The sequence below is a fragment of the Myotis brandtii genome, unplaced genomic scaffold (genome assembly GCF_000412655.1).
Source record: "Myotis brandtii unplaced genomic scaffold, ASM41265v1 scaffold111, whole genome shotgun sequence".
Lineage (NCBI taxonomy): Eukaryota > Metazoa > Chordata > Mammalia > Chiroptera > Vespertilionidae > Myotis > Myotis brandtii.
Window position 1 is genome coordinate 5294829 of NW_005353789.1, and position 23090 is coordinate 5317918.

The 23090-nt window shown below is 37.2% G+C and overlaps 1 protein-coding gene across 2 annotated transcripts in view; it reads left to right on the forward strand.

Moving 5' to 3' along the window:
- Window positions 1–23090, forward strand: part of CNOT6L (CCR4-NOT transcription complex, subunit 6-like) — a 121337-nt gene that overhangs the window by 79679 nt on the left and 18568 nt on the right. For both annotated transcript variants that reach the window (XM_005857433.2, XM_014544779.1), the window contains exons 6-9: window positions 4973–5041; window positions 8252–8409; window positions 10746–10900; window positions 20307–20461. In XM_005857433.2, the coding sequence (XP_005857495.1) occupies window positions 4973–5041; window positions 8252–8409; window positions 10746–10900; window positions 20307–20461 (537 nt within the window). The remainder of the gene's footprint in view (window positions 1–4972; window positions 5042–8251; window positions 8410–10745; window positions 10901–20306; window positions 20462–23090) is intronic.

Below are 23090 nucleotides of genomic sequence, written 5' to 3' on the forward strand. Positions count from 1 at the left end.
TTGCCTGGTGTGTTTCTGTTGAGAAGTCAGCTGATATTCTAATAGGAGATCCCTTGTAGGTAACTTTCTGTTTTTCTCTGGCAGCCTTTAAGATTCTTACTTTGTCGTTGGTGTTTGCCAATTTAATTATGATGTGTCTTGGTGTTGGTCCTTTGGGGTTCATCTTGTTTGGCATTCTGTGTGCTTCTTGGACTTGTGTAGTTTTTTTCTTGCCAGTATCAGGGAAGTTTTCTGTCATTATTTCTTCAAACAGGTTTTCTATTCCTTGCTTCTCCTCCTGTCCTTCTGGTACCCCTATTAAGCGAATGTTGTTTCGTTTTGCGTTGTCCTAAAGCTCCCTTAGGCTCTCCCCTTGCTTTTTAAGTTTTTTTCCAGTTGCTCCTGTGTTTGTGTGTTTTTTTCCTACCTTGCCTTCTAATTCGCTGATGTGGTCCTCAGACTCTTCTAGTCTGCTGTTTAAGCCTTCCATTGTGTTCTTTATTGCAGCTATGTCGTTCTTCATTTCCTCTTGGTTCCTTTTCATGTTGGTGACATTCTCATTCAGCTCCTTATAATTCTCATTGAGTTGTGTGTATTTGTCATCCAGCCGTTTGAGCATTCTTATAACCATTACTCTGAATTCTTTCTCTGATAAGTTAGTAGCCTCAATTTCATTTAACTCCCTTTCTGGTGATTTCTCTTTTTCTTTCCTTTGTGGATTGCTTTTTTGTCTTCCCATGTTTTGCTGTAATGTTTTAATTGTAGCTCCGATTGCTTTGCTACCCAGTTTCTTTTGGGTATGGTGCTACTGGTGTGACCTCTCAGGTCTCCTGGGCTTGGTAGTCTAGCGTAGCTCCCTACTTAAGCTATTTGGGTTCCCTTGATGTAGGCCTGCAAGCTGGAAAGGCACAACTGAGGTGTCTAGAAGTCAGCAGCCGTGGAGGGGGTGTCCCAATTTTTGCTGTCTTGTGCCCTTGGTTGAAATCACACGTGCCCAGCAGGGACTCACAGTGGCATCCAGGAACGGTCTATTGGGGTGGTGGGGCTCAGGAGGCCTGCATTCTGGAAAGGCGTGACTGTGGTGTCCAGAGTTCTGTAGTTGTGGGGTGGGCAGACTCAGCTTTTGCTGCTGCCTCCGTGGTTGGATACACGCGATCCCAGCGGCAGCTCACAGGGGCACCTGTGGTGTGTTTGCCAGCAGAGTGTACTGACACACTCTGAAGGGCCCTGGCACTGAAGCCACTGGATTTCAGTGTCTGTGGCAGGTATCCCAGAAGAGGGAATTCAGCGTTTCTACAGCTCAGCAGTGCACCCCTGTTTGTTTAAGTGCGTGTCCAGTGGGGCTCGCAGCGGGGCCCCAGGGCTGCCTGTGGAGCGGTGGTCTTGGGAGACCTGCACGCTGGAAAAGCATGCACCTGTAGTGTCCAGAGTTCTGCAGCTGTGGGGTGGGGAAACTCAGTTTTTGCTGATGCACCTGTGGTGGATAGGCGTGCGTTCCCGGTGGTGGCACACAGGAGCACCCGCCCTGAGTTTGCTAGAGCAGGCGCACTGAAGCACTCTGAAGGGCCCTGGCACGCTTAATCGAGGTGTCTTTGGGCAGGTATCCAGGATGGGTGAATTCAGAATTTCTACTGCCCAGGGGAGTGTGTCCCTATTAGTCCAAGATCAGACCCAGCGGAGGCTCACTGCGGCTTCCCAAAGTGCCCTGTGGATAGATGGGCTCAGGGGGAGTGAGCAACTGTGGCAGTGCCTTTGCTGGGCGCTGAGCTCTGACGCACACTCTGAGGGGCCCCAGCGCGCTGAAGGGCCCTGGCTCTGAAATTGTGCAGCTGGGTGTGTGTGAGCAGTTATTCAGGCAGAGGGAATTCAGAATTTCTACTGGGGGTCAGTGTGCCTGTGTCTGTACAAAATCACACCCAGCTGGGGCTCACAGTGACTCCCAAGAGAAGTCTATGGAGTGGTGTGCCTGGAGACCTGAGCGCACTGGCGACGTGAATGCAATGTAGGAGGTCTGCCGCTGGGGAGGGGGGAGTTGCACTTACTGCTGCGGGCGCGGTGCACCTTTGGAGGTGGAGGTCCTAGGGTCTGCAAGTTTGCAGGTGGGGCAGCAGGATTTTGGTTGGAGTGGCTGCCGGGTCTCGGGCAGTGTCCAAGGCCTGTCTGGGTGGTGGTGCTGATTGAGTTCTTAGAAGAGGCTGCTCTCCCCTTCAAGATGGCCTGGGCTCTGTGCCCGAGTCTCGCAGTCTGGGCCGCAGGCTAATTTTTAAGTTGATAATTTTGTATGGCCCATGAATGATGTTATAAATATCCAGATGGCCCTTGGCAGAAAACAGGTTTTCTACCACTTATGTAAATAAACATACTTCTAGGTTGAGTGTGTATTCTTGTAGACATTAACATCCAAAAATTATACCAGTAGAAATTTTATGGTATTACTTTTTAAGTATGTTTTAAAAACTTTTTCCAATAAATTAAATCATATCTTATTATATTTTTCTCCTTTTTTTGTACTCAACAGTATTTTTTAAAAAATATATATCTTTATTGATTTCAGAGAGGAGAGGGAGAGAGAAACGTGAATGATGAGAGAGAATCATTGATCGGCTGGTTCTTGCACACCCCCTTCTGGGGACCAAGCCTGCAACCTGGGCATGTGCCCTGACTGGGAATCTGTGACCACCTTGTTCATAGCACTGAGTTACACCAGCCAGGCTCAACAGTATTTTTATATATCTTTTCACTTTAGTATACATGTATCTAATCATTTTTTTTTCTTTAAATGAACTCAAGCAGCTTTGAGTTTTATGGGTATTAGTCATTTACCATTGTTTGAGCTATTATAAACAATGGTGTAATGAATATCTATTTGAATACTGCTTTACGCAGATAGGACTGATCCCAGGAAATAGAATTTTTTTTTCACAGGGACATGGATGTTTTAAATTTTAAAAGATGATGCACTTAGTCCTCCCAGATAGCTGTACCAGTTTTTATTCCTATCAGTTTTACATGTAATTATGTGTTTCACCATATATCATCACCCGTGGATATTAGTAAAATTAAGTTTTTTTGTTAACCTGGATAAAAACATGCTATCTTATCTTTTTCTGCTAATTACTGATGATATAGTCTTCCTGTGTTATTAGCTCTTCAAATATTTTTAGTGAATACTATGCATTTTACTTATAGTGATACAGTAGTTAAGTGTATTATTTTAAGATTTGGGAAGCACCAAAATGTTGACATCACGTTACTTATTTTATTTTGAGAATTTTCTTGATTTATACATTTTTAACCGCTTGCTAAGGATCCCAATAGCTAGAAAGTGTCATGTGTACCTTCAGTGTATTTGTATATTGGGCTTTCGTTTTTGAGATAGTTGCCATGATTTTGACATGACACTCCTAGCAGGCATGATTATTTTTCACATTTCAGTGTGTTGAACTAGCTTAATGGTTTGCTTGTCCTATATAATAAAAGCGTAGTATGCAAATTGTCCCCTCGACCAGGAGTTCTTCCGGGAGTTCGACCAGGGGGCGGGGCCGGCCAGGGGAAAGGGAGGGAAGGCCCTGCTAGGGACCCTACCAGTGCACAAATTTCATGTACTGGGCCTCTGGATAATAACATTCATCCCTTTCCTGGCACTATATGGAATATACAAAGTAATGGCAATTCCATTTTTTGAAAAATAAAGATGCTAAAACAGGCATCCTTTATATCAGGGGTCCTCAAACTTTTTAAACAGGGGGCCAGTTCACTGTCCCTCAGACCGTTGGAGGGCCGGACTATAGTTTAAAAAAAAAACTATGAACAAACTCCTATGCACACAGCAGCGGAAAAAACACCTGGCGGGCTGGATAAATGTTTTCGGCGGGCTGCATGTGGCCCGCGGGCTGTAGTTTGAGGACCCCTGCTTTAGATAAACTTTTGACACAAGGATGGTTAGTAAACTGACATTTTTTAAGGTATTTGCATGAAAATTTTTGTGGCTGGATGGAGATGGTGTATATTTGTTTTAAAGAAATACATTTCTCAGCCACTAAATACCCTGGGCAAATAACTTGCATCAAATTGTTGTGTAATTGAAAATGTTTTTAAAAGGAAGAAGAAAGGTGGGTAGTTAAATCTTAACTTAGTGCCCAGCCAGTGTGGCTCACTGGTTGAGCATTGACCTATGAACCAAGTGGTCATGGTTCAGTTCCCCGTCAGGGCACATGCCTGGGTTGCTGGCTCGATCCCTGGTGAGGGGCATGCAAGAGGCAGCTGATAAATGATTCTCTCTCATCATTGATGTTTCTGTCTCTCTTTCCTTCTCCCTTACTCTCTGAAATCAATAAAAATACTTTTATTAAAAAAGAAAAAAAATTTAACTTAGTGAATTTTCTTTCATCTGATTGTTGGGTAGTATTTAGTTCCATGGTATCGATAACTATATCTGAGCAATTAATGTTTAACCAATGCCTTTCTTTTTTCTGTACAACCTAGTTCTAATCTCTTGCTTTGCATAGACATTATGAAAGAAAGATTTAAATTAGGAAATGAAAGCCCCATTAGAAAATGTATTAATTTTTATTATACATTGATATGTGTTTTTTTCTATTTTAAAGAGATTTGAGAATTTTAGTTCATCAATATGTTGGAACTCTACATAGCTTTGATTTACCTGCAGAGAACAAGGCTGAGTCAATGTGTAATTAAGACATAAGAACCTGGTTAAAGTTTTAAATAGGTACTTTTCATAAGTACTATGTAAGTGGAATTGCCAGTGAGTTTCCTAATATTCTTTTTTGTATATTAGTTACATGTTTTCTGCATAGCTCTTCTTAAACTTCCTTTGGCTTCTAAATTTTTACTATATTTCAGTATGTTTTTAAGTAGGCTTTTGGTTCATTACAGCTGAAGAGAAGATAAGTTGATTTGACATTATAACGTAAATGATACCGATTTTAGAAACATCTGAAATTAACTTACGTTAGAAAAATTTTATTTCCAGTTCATCCAGAGCAGCTTCCTCCGAGGCCATGGATTACATTAAAAGAACGAGACCAAATTCTGCCATCAGGTAAATAGTTTTTATTCTTCCTTGACTTTTCCCAGAAATACTTGAAATGCCATTTGGGCAGTGTGATAAAATGAACAGGCCTTCATTTTATATTAGGTGAGTATAAAAATGCTGATGGATAGACTTAAAAATCCACACTAATGCTTAATCCACACTAATACAAGAAGCTTTCTTTCACGGTGATGTAACTCTTAGTTTTAAAGTGATTCCTTGTACTACAGCCTTCCAACTGGCATCTTCACAGCATATTGGGAGATGTAAGGAAAATTAGTAATAATGAATTTTCTTCTGAAAAATTTAAACCTACTTAGGTACTTAATCTTTCTTGAACAGGTAGACTGATAACAGTTGGGAAAGAATAATTTAGATTGAGTCTATATTTGCTATATTAGAAACAAAATATGACATGAGGTCAGTGGTGTAGAAATGGTATAGTGTGAGCATTTAAGCAATTTAAGGATATGGTTTAGCACTTCTTGTACTGCATGAATGTAAAAAATATAAATCTTTGTCTCTTTGTGGAGACCAATATTGATTTGACATCATTTATAGGGCTCTTTACTTCTCATTAGACATTTTATGAATGGGAATTCTACTTAAAATAAGTTGTGAATTGGTATTTCTCCTAATGCCTTCTTTTTAATCACAAGAATAGTGGTTTTTATGGTATCTAATTTCATTATAAAATTAAATAAAAATTTTACTGTTTTAATGTGAAGATTAAAACAAGCACTGAATACTCATGCTTCAATAATTTTTAATGGGTAAATCATAGTTTATTGTGTACTTTTTAAGCCCTCCTATTTGTGAGGTGTTTTTTTACGTTATTAAATAAGAGGATTCAGAAAAAGTCATTTGCTTTGATATTGGGAAATGTGGGCGGTATAACATCTTCATGGTTCTATTTGCATTTTAATAACGCTGAGAAATATTATCATATACGATTTATTTCTTCTTTCAGAAGTAATAATGTTGAAACCAGCACTGTCTAGAGCAGTGATGGCGAACCTGACACCTCTGACACGAGAACTCATTTTTTTGGTTGATTTTTCTTTGTTAAATGGCACTTAAATATATAAAATAAGTATCAAAAATATAAGTCTTTGTTTTACTATGGTTGCAAATATCAAAAAATTTCTATATGTGACATGGCACCAGAGTTAAGTTAGGGTTTTTCAAAATGCTGACACGCCGAGCTCAAAAGGTTCGCCATCACTGGTCTAGAGCCACAGTATCAGCCTGACCCAAGAGGCACTGTGTCAGTGTTATCACGAATAACATTTCTATTATCAGGATACACATTGATGGTTTGAAAAAAAGAATACCTAAGGTTTTCTACAAACCTTAAGTTAGGCAGGTTTATTTTATGTTTAGCCCTCCCTAATGTGCAATTAATTTGTTTCTTTCTGGTATTAAAAACACCATTTTCTAGTTATTCAAAGCAATCCTTTTTCTAGTACGAGTGAACATAATCTTGAAGAAAACATTTTCTAATATTGCATACCTACATTTCCATTAGAAAAAGGACAACAGAAAGAAATTTTCACTAGTTGTTGAACTCTCAGAGTAATGTGTTTTGGGGTTTTCCTTACTGAAAACTGGTATGGATTTTTTTTTTTTTTCGAGATGTATGCTTCCCTGAGTAGAATCTGAGTGCTAAAAAAAGATATTAAAAATGCCTTTTACTTTTGGTGCATAGGGAGATGTGTATAATAACGAATGATGGTTAAGTGTGATTTATAGCCAAAAAATTATAAATGTTAAACTATCGTAGAATAATTACCAAATAGTGCAAAAGGTAGCAGTATACAAAATTGCCACCAGTTGAGATCCCCAGGGGAGCACTGAACTAAGTTTCTCTTATTCTTTTACCATTATTTGAATCTGAACCAACTTCAATCAAGTGTTACTTTATTACTTGGATTTCTCACCTTTTATTTAAATACTAGAGGCACAGTACACAACATTCATGCACTCAGGGGACGGGGAGGTAAGGGGCCCCTCAGCCTGGCCTGCACCCTCTCACAGTCCGGGACCCCTCGGGGGATGTCCACCAAGGTGTCCTTAGCTCTGCTGTGGAGCCTCTTCCGCCACCCTGCTGCACTCACCAGCTGTGAGCCTGGCTTCTGGCTGAGTGGTGCTCCCCCTGTGGGAGCACACTGACCACCAGGGGGCAGCTCCTGCATTGAGTGCCTGCCCCCCTGGTGGTCAGTGCGCATCATAGTGACCAGTCATTCCACCGTTCAGTCGATTTGCATATTAGCCTTTTATTATATAGGATGTGATTCTCAACTGTGTCTGCCCATTCTAATCACCTGGGATACTTTTTATAAATATAAATACCCCGACCCTAATATACAGACTTAATTTGTCTGGAGTAGGGCCTTGGGCGTCAGCTGTTTGTTTGTTTTTAAAGCTCTTCAGACTGATTCTAATGGGCAGCTAGGATAAAGAATTACTGGTAAAAATCAGGGCTTTTCAAACTGTGCATGTCATATGAATCACCTGAACATTTTGTTAAATTGCAGGTTTTGATTCAATAGGTTTTTGTGGAACTAAAGATTCTGCATTTCTAAGGTAGCTTAAGCCTTTTCCTTAGAGCACACTTTTGAGTAGCAAGAATACAAACCATGTTCTCTCAACTATTAGTGTGCTCACAGTCCTTTCATAGTTCAAGGGCATTATAACATGAGAATTTAATTTCAGCAGTGAACATATAACTTGGCAAAAAGGATTCTCTTATAACTAAACTTTCTTAGTGCATATTCTTGCTTAGAGCAGTGAGAGCAGTAAAAGGTACACTGAAGTATTAAGTATGGATATTTTATTAAAAATTAATGAAATTAGAGCCTTTTAATGAGAACGAAACTAAAATTTACTTTTGTTTAATTTATATAGAAAAGCTTTACTCAACAAATTATGTGCAAAAATCATTCTTATTTAAAATTTTAATTTGTATTAAAATAAATTTTCTAAAAATTTCAAATATGAACTGTTAGTTTAATTCTAGTAAAGTTGCTTTGGTGTGATTGACTTTGGTGAAGTTTTAGTAGATACCCTTTAATGTATTCTTGCCCAAAGCATTTCATAATGATGATATTTTGAGTATGTTTGTGTGCCCTGTGTGCTTGTGCACATGATAAATACTTTAGATAAAGTTGCCTAATTTTCTCCCTTTTGTCTATTGTTTTTTTTTCTCTCACTTCTTAGCATCATTCACGGTTATGTGTTACAATGTGTTATGTGATAAATACGCCACCCGGCAGCTATATGGCTATTGCCCATCCTGGGCATTAAACTGGGAATACAGGAAAAAGGGAATTATGGAAGAAATTGTTAACTGTGACGCAGATATCATTAGTCTTCAGGTAACACAATAGAAATTGAATTGTCTTTAAGTTAAAGGTGAACTTAAAAATAAAAGATCTTACTTCTGGGAGAGATCCTGTTTTCAAAGCAAAACTCAAAGGGAATTGTTTTCTGTCCTTAAAGAAAATGGACAATTTTAATAAGAACCTAAGACATTTCCACAGTGAAACTATTTTGCCAAGTACAGCCATCCATTTATACTTATTTACTATCTTAAGTGAAAATTATCTCTTGCATTATTCATGTTAACAATCATCTCATCCATAAATTATTGGTATTGCCAAAAGAGAAAACTGCAGAAGATTGTGTCTTTTAGGAATATAAATTCGACTTTTAATTTTAAAAGAAAATTGCTTACCCACTATTGTTCCTTGCTAATAAACATTTTAAACATTTAAAAATATTGTATTATAGCCCTGGCCGGTTTTGCTAAGTGGTTAGAGTGTTGGCCTGAGGACCAAGGGGGCATGGGTTTGATTCCTGGTCAAGGGCACATACCTGGGTTGCAGGATCCCTGTCCCCGTGGGGGCACAAGAGAGAGGCAACTGACCAATGTGCTCTCTTCACATCAAAGTTTCTCTCACTCTCTCTCCCCCTCCCTCCTTCCCTCCACTCTCTCAAAAAATCAATGGAAAAAATATCCTCAGATGAGGATTAACAACAACAAAAAATGTACCATCAATCATGCAATTTTGTCTTATTTTAAAAACCACCTCTGAAATTTATATTTCTCCTGTTTTATAACACTTCATTATAATAAATTTAACTGGAGAAGCACCTTTCCATTGAAATAAACATTTTATTGCTTTTTTTCAACATTTAGCTAATGAATAGCCAAGAAAGTTTATAGGTAATTTTTTTTAGCAGCTTTCAAAGCATATTAAATATTTTAAAGGTGTCTTAAAATGTTAAATATTATAGTTCCACACCTTCTTCTCAGGATAGCCTGAGAAGAAATTATTATGTTGTCCATGGTTTATATGACTTCCTGGAGAATAATAAGAAATATCTTCAAAAATTAAATTTTCTTCTCATCACTGAGAACTGACACAGATTTGCGGGGAGGAGGAGGCAAACAGAATCAGTCTTATTATTACTTAATTGTCTCCATTTTGTATATGTAGTAACAATAGCCTCACACTCTTCTATATAAAGTTTAGTTTGAAGGATAAAAATACCATAATATAAAAGTTTTCATACCAGTGTCACCCTAATAAATTTAATTAAAGCAAGAAATGTTATAGTATCAGAAACGAAAATTTTAAAAATTAAAACCATTATTCTGAAATCTGCTCTAGGGAGTAGACATGGCTGAATATGTTAATAAGAATGAATTTTTCAAATGTAGGTCAGATACAACTATATGCCAAAACACTTCTTATTATAAACGTAATACTACTTTATAAAGTGTTAATTCTAGAGAAGTTGGAAATTCTGAAAAAATATAAAGAATGATGGAAGAAACCATGTAATCTCATATCCCAAAGATAGTTGCTGTGTTAAAACTTCTGAAGTGTTTCTTGTATACATTTTTAATTCACTTATTTATTTATTTGTAGATATATTTTAAAAATAAAGTTGATATCACACTGTTGACATATTTTCTTTTTTATTTGTTGTCCGTAATGCAACAAATAATGCAATAAATAATTTTCAGAATTATTTATATGAATATACATTAATTGATTTATTATTTTCCCTACTGTTGGACATTTAGGCATGTTGTGAGCATTATCATTCATAAATCTTATCTTCAAACTTGATTTTTTCATTTGGAAGGATTTGTTAAAAACATTTTGTGGATAAAAAATAAAATAATTTAACCCAATAATTACTAAATTAACAGAGACCATTAGATTCAGGTACCAAAAAATTCCTTAAAGTACAATTTTTTGTTGATAAATCTTAAGCTTCTTACTCTCGGGTATTAATGCTTTTCACTAGAGTTGAGAAAGATAAAATAAATTTTAAAAAATACTTTTTTATATATAAAATTTATTATTTCCTACCACTTAATCTATGATATGATCAACATTCTTTGTTTAATTACCAGTTGTGAGGAAGTGAAAAATAGTGGAATGAACTCTATATTGGGAGTCCATAGGCTTGGGATCCACTAGCTGTGTGAGCATGAGAAAATCATATAACATTTGGTTCTTTCAGGTTTAAAAAGCTGCCATTGTCAAATGGCAGCTGTTAGGAGTAAGGTAAGATAGATAATATTTGTTATGTGAATTATTTTAACTTAGTCACATCTTATTCATAATGCTGAACATTTTTATATCTTTATCAGAGTTTTCCTGTCATGTCGATGATAACTTTTCTTTCATCTCAGGAAGTGGAAACAGAGCAATACTTCACTCTCTTTCTGCCAGCATTGAAGGAGCGTGGATATGATGGGTTTTTTTCTCCAAAGTCACGTGCCAAAATCATGTCTGAGCAGGAGAGAAAGCATGTGGACGGTTGTGCAGTATTCTTCAAAACAGAAAAGTGAGTTAAGGAAACAAAGCATAATAGTGTAAACTTACTCCTTTAATTACTGCACATTTGAAATTGTTTTTGGTTTGACCCTATAAAATAAATAAAAAGCTAGAAAGCAAGTGATATAAAAATTAAATTTTAAGTAAATTCATATACTTGAATATAGTGTTATAATCATATTTCCAATTATATTTTCATGAAGTAAAATATTAGTTTTGGTGTGAAAAAAGTAATTAGTGGCTTTTAAGATTAGAAATAAGTTTTTATTTTCTTCCGTGATTTTTTTTTTTTAATATTTGGCCTTTTTCAGAATCATTCATGGTATGAACCTTTTCATCTTTTTTTTTTAAACATTTCATACATTTATTTAATCAGTTATTTACTAAATGATTACTGAACATTTGCTTTGTGACAAGTACTGTGGTAGTCACAAATAGACAATACAGTTACTAATCACACTCAGAGCTCTACTCTAGTAGGAAAAGATAAGCATGTAAGAAAACCACAATAGCCCTGGCCGGTTTGGCTCAATGGATAAAGTGTCAGCCTGCGGACTGAAGGGTCCCGGGTTTGGTTCTGGTCAAGGGCATGTACCTCGGTTGTAGGCTCCTCCCCAGCCCAGGCTTTGGTCGGAGCTCTTGCAGGAGGCAATCAATTGATGTGTTTCTCTCACATTGATGTTTCTCTCTGTCTTTCCCTCTCTCTTCCACTCTCTAAAAAAATCAATGGAAAAATATCCTCGGGTAAGGATTAACCAAAAAAATTTATAATAACAATTTAAAAAATAAAATCACAACATGATCTATATAATAAAAACCCAGTGGTCGTAACGCCATAATGACCAAAGACTGGTCACCAGGAGGTGCATTGATGAGTCCTGTGGCACCAGGACTTGACGGTGGGTCCTTCGGCGTGCTGGGTCTGGGTCTTGCGCGATTTCGTGAGCTGGGCCTCTAGTGTGTATATATGTGTATATGTGTGTGTGTATATATATGGTAGAAAAGAAATATGCATTAAGATAAGGCAAGGCAGAAAAGCACAGAGCTTATAGAGGTGGGGAGTTAAAGAATTAATTAGGACAGGATAGTGGAAAGTAGTCATCAGATATAAAGAAAACATCACCCGTGTTTTTTGGGGGGCTGTTAATATAGCTGGTTACTGTACAGTCATAATGAGAATGTTATGAGTCTGCTAATTATTAAAATACATAAATGATCTTGTAGAAGCCTCTTTGCTTTAATATTCTTGAGTTTAATCTGGAAAACGGTATTCATGCTTACTTCAGAGGTAGTTAAAATAATTAAATGAGGTAATGAATGGGTAGGTCCTTTGAAACAATTAAGTGTCCTGGACATATTTTTATTATATTTTCCTGCTTCTGTAGTCCTTTGTAATATTAGTAGTATTTATTACTGGGTTTATTATGTTGTGTGCATTGGATTTAGAATTGTATTTCCTTCTTGAGGGTGAGGAGCTGTAACATGGTCAGAAGGTGCCTCTTGAGTGTTGGCTGAGTAACTATATGGTTAGAGGCAGATTCTTTGGTTATCATCATGAGGAAAAGAGAATATTTTTGCCTCATAAAGGCTGCCAATTTTAGAGTGGAAAATTAGAAAGGACCTTCAGTAGAAGACTGAAATATGTGAAGTCTGATAGAGATTGAATCTCATGGATAATAATTTGGGTTTGCTACATTAGAGAATCTACTTAAAGAATAAGCATATACATGCTTATGACTATATTCCTGTTTAATACCTATTATAACAAAGCTGGTTAAATGTTTATTAATGTAGGCATATTACCAGAATGTTATTTTAAGTAAATGAATTAAGTGAATTTGAAAGATATTTGGCCTACTTTTAATTAATTTGAACCTACTTTCCTGTGAATTTTTAATAGAGATATTCTCATTTTAGTTAATAATTAGTACACAGCCCTATAATATCTGAGGTCAGAATAAATGAAATTATTTTAGGTGATTTATTTATTTATAATGTTTTATTAATTTTTAGAGAGGAAGGGAGAGGGATAGAGAGATAGAAACATTGATGAGTGAGAAATATCTTCAATCAGCTGCCTCCTGCATGCCCCCTACTGGGGATTAAGCCCACAACCCAGGCATGTGCCCTGACTGGGAATCAAACCAGTGACCTCTTGCTTCATGGGTCAACACTCAACCACTGATCCACACCAGCCAGGGTAGGTGATTATTTTAAAATGAATTTTAGAATAACCATAGCAATTTTATAATATTTATATTTCAGGCCTTTTATTAATATGGATTATTTTATTTAATTTTTAAATCAGTCCTCAGAGGTAGGAATAGAGGTAGTTCCCCATTTTAAAAAAGTTATGAGGTACCATCTCAAACCTGTCAGAATGGTTATCATCAATAAATCAACAAGTGACAAATGCAGGCGAAGATGTGGAGAAAAAGGAACCCTTGTGCACTGCTTGCTGGTGGGAATGTAGACCGGTGTAGCCACTGTGCAAAACTGTATTGAGTTTCCTCCAAAAATTAAAAATGAAACTCCCATTCGATCCAGTAATCCCACTTCTAGGAATATATCCTAAGAAATCAGAAAGGATATATGCACCCCTATGTTCATAGCAGCACAATTTACAATAGCTAAGATTTTGAAACAGTCTAAGTGCCCATCAGTAGATGAGTGGATTAAAAACCTGTGGAGCCCTGACTGGTTTGGCTCAGTGGATAGAACGTCGGCCTACAGACTCAAGGGTCCCAGGTTCGATTCCGGTCGAGGGCATGTACCTTGGTTGCGGGCACATCCCCAGTGGGAGATGTGCGTGAGGCAGCTGATCGATGTGTTCTCTCTCATCGATGTTTCTAGCTCTCTGTCCCTCTCCCTTCCTCTCTGTGAAAAAGCAATAAAATATATTTAAAAATAAAAAATAAAAAATAAAAACCTGTGGTACATCTACACAATGGAATACTACGCTGCTGTAAAAAAGAAGGAACTCTTACCATTTGCAACCACATGGCTGGACCTGGAAAGCATTATGCTAAGCAAAATAAGCCAGTTGGAGAAAGATAAATATCACACCATCTCACCCATTTGCGGAATATAATGAACAACATAAACTGATGAACAAGAATAGAGCCAGAGTCATAGAAGCATCAAACAGATTGTCTAACCTAAGAGGGAAGGCAGGGGAGGTGGGTGGTAAGATCAATCAAAGGACTTGTATGCATGCATATGAGCATAGCCAATGGACACAGACCGTAGGGGGGTACAGGCATGTGCTAGGCAGTGGGGAGCATCTAGGGAGAGGTCATCAGGGAGAAAAAGGAGACTTATGTAATACTTTAAAGAATAAAAAATATTTTTTAAAGTTTATCTTTATTGTTAAAAGTTTTACAGATGTGCTCCTCTTTTCCCCCATTGATCTGCTCCTCCCCGCCTCAGGCCTTCAGCACCCTATTGTCTGTGTTCATGGGTTATGCATATATGCATTCAAAGTCTTTGGTTAATTACTTCCCACCCATAACCCTTCCCCAACCTTCCCTCTGACATTCGTCAATCTGGTGCATGCTTCCATGTCTCTGGATCTATTTTGTTCGTCATTTTATTTTGTTTATTCAATTCTACATATGAGTGAGATCATGTGATACTTGTCTTTCTCTGACTGGCTTATTTCACTTAGCATGATACTCTCCAGGTCCCTCCATGCTATCTCAAAGGGTAAGAGATCCTTCTTTTTTACTGCTGCATAGTATTCCATGATGTAAATGTACCACAGCTTTTTTATCCAATCGTCTACTGATTGGTACTTGGGCTGTTTCCAGACTTTAGCTATTATAAATAACACTTATGTGAACATAGGGGTGCATATATTCTTTCTGAATGGTATTTCCTCATTTTAATAGATGAGGAAAACAAGGCACTGAAAGTAGTCTGGCTTCATAGTCAGTGCTTTTAATCACCATACTAAATAGAATCTTTAGGCTTCTTATTTAAGCTTCGGATATTACTTGTACTTCATATAAGGTTACTTCAATTGGAAAAATAGCCTTGAATTTGATATTTGTTGCTTACACTCCTACACAGATTTGCTTGAAACACCATAATATTTTTAAAAAGTACTGATAACATTCTGATCTCTAATATCAAGCTCTTTTTTTTATTTTCTACTAGAGGCCTGGTGCACGAATTCGTGCACGGGTGGGGTCCCTCTGGGTGGCCTGTAGAGATCGGGCCAAAACCTGCAGTCCAACGCTGCCTGCAGCTCCTACCTGCTGCTCCCGCTCATCCTGGCTCCACTGTGCCTGCCACGGGCTCGCGTCCAACCAGTCCCGATTGGGAGAGGCTCACGCTGCCACAGCAGCACTCACCAGCCATGAGCCCTGTGTCTGGCGCCCTTCCAAGGGGAGTGGCCTGCGGGATCGGACTGAAACTGGCTCTCCAACAACATCCCCGGGGTCCCGTATTGCGAGAGGGTGCAGGCCAGGCTGAGGGACCCCACTGGTGCACAGTTGGGCAGGGGAGGAACCGTGGGAGGGCTCCAGGGTGTGTCCAGCCCATCTCATTCAGTCCCGATCAGCTGGACCTCAGCAGCAAGCTAACCTACCAGTCGGAGCATCTGCCCCCTGGTAGTCAGTGCACGTCATAGCGACTGGTCAACCAGTTGACTGTCTGCCCCTTGGTGGTCAGTGCATGTCACAGCAAGCGGTTGAGCAGCCTTAGCATATCTTTAGCATATTACGTTTTGATTGGTTGGTTGGTTGTTCTGCCGTTCAGTCTATTTGCATATTACCCTTTTATTATATAGGATTTATTTCTGAAGGAAGATAATGCAGACAATTTTTATCATTCCCTTCATGATTTTGAGAGAAAACTTTTAAATGCCTTGGTAATTTACTCTAGGTAGTTAAGATTTTGAACTAACAATTATATCTGCTATCTAGGAAACTAGAAACAACTAAGTATTTGAAAATTGATGCTTGAATTTTTAAAAATACTGTGAATTAGTTGAGAGATGAAATACATAGGAAACACTAAGATGCATTTTTTGGATTTTTTTCCTTCTTCAACTCTTTTTGCCAACATAGTAACATAAATCCAGCAACAGATAAAGACTTGGGTTATGATACATTATTACATTCTACCTCTTTTAAACAGCACCAAATACTTGTTGATGTCATATTAGCTAAAACTATACTATTTGGAATTCAATACAAAGTGTGCTACCTTGCCTTTATTCTATTCTTTGGATTGTAGAGAGAATACTGTGCAAAGAAAAGACAATTTTGAAGTTAGGTCATTCTCTTACTTATATTGCTGTATGATCTTGAATGATTCCCTTACCCATTCTGGGCTTATTCCCTCATTTGTATATTAACGTGTAAGATAATTTCTTATATAGTTAACAAGTCTAACAGTCAGAAATGAGCTGTAGAAGGGATTTTGTCACTGTACTCATTCTTAAAGTCTCATTCTTCTAAAGCCAGAGTACCTGATAATTCCTAATCTTCATTGATGATAGTTTTTCCCCTTCTTTAAAAACAGTGGTACAAAGTTGGTAACAATAAATAGAAACTATAATAATTACTATTTTAGCAAAGTGCTAGAAGAAAAAGCTCATTCTTTGTGGGGGTAGGATATAGCCTAGCAAAAGTGAGGGCACAGATTAACAATATTCAGGGAATTAGAATACAATAAAATATTCCTTTAATCATATTCATTCTCATTTAATTTAATCTTTGGGGATTCAGACGTTAAAGATTTGGTATTACTTACTGGTCATTATTATAAATATGTTTTCTTTTCTTTTTTTTGGTAGATCCATAGAGATACCAGAAAATAAGTTTGGATTGATAACATGCCTTTGCTTTGTCCTTTACCTCAGTTGCTTTGTCCTTTGCCCAGTGCCTCTAGTATATTACCAGTCAGAGCATCTGCCCCCTGGTGGCCAGTGCATGTCTTAGTGACTGGTTGACTGGTTGATTGTCTGCCCCCTGGTGGTCAGTGCATGTCTTAGTGAGCGGTTGAATGGTCTTAGCATATCATTAGCATATTACACTTTGATTGGTTGAGTAGCCGATCGGTTGACCAGACACTTAGCATATTAGGCTTTTATTATATAGGATGTGTGTGTGCACATGTGAATGTGTGTGTGTGTGTGTGTCTATACACACATATGTTTGTATTTGTGTGTATGTGTATGTATGGAGACACTGTTATTGTAGACTAGAGGCCTGGTGAACGAATTCATGCACTAGTGGGGTCCCTCAGCCTTGTCGGCAATCAAGGCCTATCTGGAGGCTGGCCGGCCAAGGGGAGGGATCCTGCGAGGTTGGCTGTGGGAGCACACTGACCACCAGGGGGAAACTCCTGTGTTGAGCGTCTGCCCCCTGGTGGTCAGTGCGCGTCATAGCGACTGGTGAACTGGTCATTCCAGTCATTTGGTCATAACAGTTGCTTAGGTTTTTATATTTTCTATATATATAAAAGGCTAATATGTAAAGTGTCCCCTCGGGAGTTCGACCAGGAGACCAGGAGTTCAATTGCTCGCTATGACTGTGCTGACCACCAGTGGGCGGCGCGGAACGAAGGAAGGCCCCGCTGGCAGCCGGAAGGCCCTGATCGCCGGCCAGGCCTAGGAACCCTACCTGTGCATGAATTTCGTGCACTGGGCCTCTGGTATATTAATAAGTTTTGTCCTATAGACTTAACATTTAGTAGAAATGGGATCTTGCATCCAGATACACAATTTGCAGAAATCCTAAATGGGTTTCTTGCTATTCCTGAGGTTAGAAGTCTGATCTGATCCTGCTTTGTTTAAAATCAAAGAGAGGGAAAGATGAGAACAGCAGTTTTAGGACACTGAAAAGGCAGTCTCTTCCAATAGGATTGGGAACACTCGGTCATGGTGCTTAGTCCTTGCTGAATTGCCTCTGCTTTCTAACTTGCTTCCAGTATCAGAGGTACTAAGTAAGGCCAGGTCTTTGCTTTTCCTTCCTACATCATTATAGGTAGTTTTGTGCTTGAGAAGAGGGCATTCAGAGGTTATAGTATCGTCCCAAAATGACCTGTTGTGATAATCCCTGTCTCACTGGTTTCTCAGTTATTAATTTCCCCTGTTTTATGTGGTGGTTGAATTTAGAATTTGTCTATGTAATTTTTTTAAAAAGCAGATTGTGATTTCTGATTTCTAATGTTAACTTTACCATTACCTTAATCTTGAACATAAAAGTATTGCTTTGTACCACAGTTTTGTGACCTCTCCATTAGGGATAATACAGTGTGTCCCCCAAAATATGTATATACACTTTGAATAATTAACTCTAATGAGTTAAATGTGAAAAGAAAGAAACATCAGTTGAGCTATCAGAAAAAAATGTGTGTTTACATTTTTTTGGGGGACACCCTATTATAATGATTCCACCTAACTTTAGAGGTTTCTTTTTGGGCTAAAATGGTCAAGAAAGTGAAAGTGCTTTCAGTGGTTAGGAGTTGTATAAACATAGGTAGTATGGTGTACATCCACTTATCTTCCCCACTTATCCAGTCTCTATTCTTACCTTTCCTAGTAAATTATTTTCTGGCACTCCCATGATTACTTAAAGGAATCCAAGAACACATTTTATAGTACTAAATATACAACAAAAACTTCTATTTGATTTAGTTTTAAGAGTGCTGGGATATGACCCAGAAAGGGTCATAGTTACCTTTTGTTTGGTTATGCTTTTCTTAACTATGTACTACATTGTTCCTTTTGGCTCATAATGAATTCAGGGAGAGAATATTACTTGTTTTTTCTTCTTAATTATAGATGGCATACAATATTATATTAGTTTCAGGTGTACAAGATAGTGGTTCAACATTTGTATACCTTGCAAAGTGATCACCACAGTAAGTGTAGTAACAGCATTTCACCTTACATAGTTATTACAATATTATTGACTATATTGCCTATGCTGTGCATTACATTCCTGTGACTTATAACTGGAAATTTGTACTTCTTATTTCCCTTTCCCTTTTCCACCCAGCCCCCACCTCTGTCTCCTCTGGCAATCATCAGTTTATTCTCTGTGTCTATGAGTTTGTTTGGATTCCACATATAAGTGAAATTTCACATATCAGTATTATTTTGCTTGCTGCTAGTTGGTGTTCACTGTCCTCTCTTCTGCATTAATTTAATCACATCACATCTCATAAAATTGCTTCTATATCACAAGATAGTAAGATATTGAGTCATTTCTTTGTTCTGTTTGAAGGGCTGTTTTGGACATGTTCTTCTAGTTTTAGAAACATTCAAACTAATAATTTTTCTCAAATCTTATAAGGATGGTGAGGTCTCTTTTGTTTGTTTGTTTTTGTCATATTAATCTTTATTATATCTCATCTCTCTTATATCCATTTGACCATCAGTGAAATAAGATTTTTTAAAGGGTGAATGTACAGAAGAATTCTTAGATAAAATACAGTAGCCTCAGGCATAATACAGTCTCTGTGTACTTGCTACAGAATAGGAATAATAAAATGAATTGAAATAAAGAGGCAAGTTTTAAGATTTTACATATTACCAAGATTTGAAGAGTAGAAAGTAAGTATAAACCAGTATGTCTTATTTTAAAAAAAACAAGCATCTAATAGAAGGAATGGAGGAAGACCTCTGTCTGTCAACATATCACTTGTATGGAAATCTGTTAGAAAATAGAAGCAGAGTGGACTACATTTGTTTGTGTGTACAAGGGGAAAGTATTAAGTAGTATTGTTAAGGTAGTATAGATAGACTATCTTAGGCTAATAATTATTAGCTTAACTATAATTATTTCTTAGGCTATTGTAAACTCTGTTTCTCTGAACACTTCTATACATTAATTCCAGCTTTCTAGTAAAAGCCAGATGGAAAAATAGGCTTCTCCTTAGCTGAGAAAAAGGTGTGTCACTGCATCCTCTTGACAAATCTCTTGAAGTGCTAAGAATAAAACTGCAAAAAGGTTAGGTAGATTTTATTCTGTTCTTTCCTATTAACTTGCTGACTTAGTTAAGGTTCTGTTCACCTTTAAATACCAGAAAATTCCAATAGCAGCTTAAAGAAATGGGGGAAGGGTAATTTTCTCACACAAGAAGTCCAGAAATGGCAGTGCAGAACTGATTTAGCAGCTTCCCCATCTATAGTGATTGGGCTTTTGTGCTCCTGCTTCTCACCACATGGACAGAGGTATAAAGGGACAAAGGGATTAACATGCCATTACTAGGTGGTGCTTCCAAAAATGTTTTTATGGTGAGTAATCAGACTTCTTACAACTCATTGGCCAGACCTGTATTACATGGCCCCTTGCTGCTAGAAAATGATTAGGGAGACAGTGAATAGTGCCTGTATCTTGTGCTCTTTTACCATGGCAGTCCAAGTACGGAATATAATAATATTGTATTGTACCTTGTAGATTTACATTGGTGCAAAAGCATACAGTGGAATTTAATCAAGTGGCAATGGCTAATTCAGATGGATCCGAAGCTATGCTGAACAGAGTGATGACAAAAGATAATATTGGTGTTGCTGTGGTATTAGAGGTCCACAAAGAATTATTTGGAGCAGCAGGTGAGTACAGTTTAAAATATTCTTACTAAAAATAAACACCATCCCAAGTTTTTCCATCTCAGACAAGTGCAGAGAATCTTTCTATTTATGCACAGTTATTTTCTTGTCTTTTGTGGAAAGTTGAGAGAGATTGGCAGGAAAATAGCACTAATTGTGTAAAGCACCATATATTTCTTGGGATATAAAGGTAATCTTTAAAAAGGAAAGTCTTTAATATGCCATTAATTCCAAAGGTTATTTGAAATAGGAAATGTTTTAGATAGGCTGAATTTGGTTATCTTCTTAGTCATATTTTTACCTTCTTGAGAATAAAAGCTTTTGTCTTTAAGGTTAAGTACTTGACACATTTTCTCTAATTTTTGTTATCTCTCAGTTATTGTCAGGGTAAGGGCTGGATCTTTAATCTATCTGCTTCTTTTGTTTTGTATTTTAGATTTTTTTATAGCTTTTATCGAAGTCAGAAACTCATTTATGTACTTTGCATATCCAGACCTCCCTCTCCCCCTGCTTTCTACTGACTGCCTTTGAGCATTTCATTGTTTATTTAACTATACTTTAGGCAAGAGTAAGAAGAATCTTTAAGAACACATCAGGGCTTTTATTTATATATTTTTTTATACTTGCTAACTGTAGAAGAAAATATTTTTGCCTTGAGTGTTATTTGAATTATTCAGACCATGCATATCTGTCAGACCTTTTTTTTGTCATTACTCAGTTTATCCATCATCAAAGATAATCAGTCTTTGATAGGATATTTAAAATTTTCTTTTTTAACCTCTCCATTTTTACATTTATATCCTATCTAGTCTCATTCTTCTCACAGATTTGGTACATTTTTTTGGGGGGGGGGAGGGGTAATGTGAAAATTGAATATCCTTTGGAGTTTTACTTTTCTTTCAATTTTACTATAAATTATACAGTGGAGAGTTTCACATTCTGATCTGTGTCACTCTTGTACTCCTAGAAGAAGAGTTTAATATTATAGAAGGTGCTTATGACCCCTTTGAAGGGGCAAGTTTTTAATACTTAATATAGTGAATATTTATTTAATCTACAGCCAGAAGTGACACTATATAACTTCTAGGAAAAGAAGAGAGCTTAGAGAATTTCAGCTGCAAGCTTTATCCTATGATCAAATTGCTTTAAAAATGACAACAGTCAAACCTCGGTTCTCTAATGTCTCCCATCTAGAACAGTTTGGTTCTCAACAAAGTTTTTCATGGAAAAAATGTCTCAGTTGTCAAACAAAACTTCGGTTCTCTATTGGATAACCCTTTCATGGTGATACCTGTATGACCAGTCATGGGTCTCTCAGGTGACAAAGGAGAGAAGAGAATGCATGAGCATGAGTTAATTTACCACTAAACCTCACGTTTTTAATATCTCAGGAAATTGTGCTGGGAATATTTTCTGCTTTTGTTGCTGCTAATTATTATTAAATATGTACAGTAAGTACACGGTCCTAAGAAGGTTAGTGATAGCAGCAAAGTGAAAAGGGACATTGTGAGAACAATGATAGAACTTCAAAAAGAAATAATTGCAAAGTATGATAGAGGTGTTCGTTAGCATGTCTAATCTGGCTACTGAGTATGGCATGGCGAAATAGTCTATTAGCACAATATTAAAACAAAAAGGCCATCGAGAATGTTGATGTTGCTAAGGGTGTAAAAGTGGCCAGGAAACAACAATCACAGGTAATTGAAAAAGGTTAAAACAGGGAGTCATTTAGGGGTCTGGAATGGACTAATTCAATTTACATTATTTCTAATGGGAAAAAAATCAGTTTTTTAACAAATCACTTCTTGAACAGCCTTCCAGAATGAATTAAGTTTGAGAACCAAGGTTCTACTGTATTTCTGTCACATATAACACTTACTTTAGTTACTTGTTACACAACATCAAAGATAATTATAGCTTAGTAAAACAGAAGGAAACTTTACAAAAATAGTAGACGTAGAAAGTTAGGTCTTTTCCTGCAGGTTTTTTTTTTTTTCAATATAAAAATTTGAGAGACATTTTTATAGAAATTTCAATGGAAACATTAATTTTGTGTGTTCACTAATTTTCCATCAGTATAAAAATATATAAAAGTGAGAGGCCCTTATTCATATTCTGTAGGAGTAACTCTTCATTTCTTTACACGTCACTAACATGTAAGATATATGTATACAGTTTTATTTAAATTGCATCATACCATGTATATTGAGCTTTATGCCTTACAGGTTAACTACGTTTAATTTTCATAACTTTTAATGTATTATTCTGTCTGCCATTTTGATGAAAGTACTATGTTAATATTTTGACAAAGAACAGACTTTTAAGGGAAAAAAGAACCTTACAGATTTTCTAGTTGAATATCTTCATTGTCCAAGTAAAACTAAGCACCAAAAAGTAACTGGCCCAGGACTACACAAAATAATCTACACTAATAAAAGAGAAACATGGTAATTGGCGTATGACCGCTACCCTTCCCATTGGCTAATCAGCATATCCTTATGCAAATTAACTGTCAGCCAAGATGGCGGCCGGCAGCCAGGCAGCTGGAAGCAAGCAGGGAGGCTCGCTTGCTCCAGTGACTGCAGACTCCAACGTTCCCCGCCTGACTTGCCGGCCTCTGAGTTGCAACTCT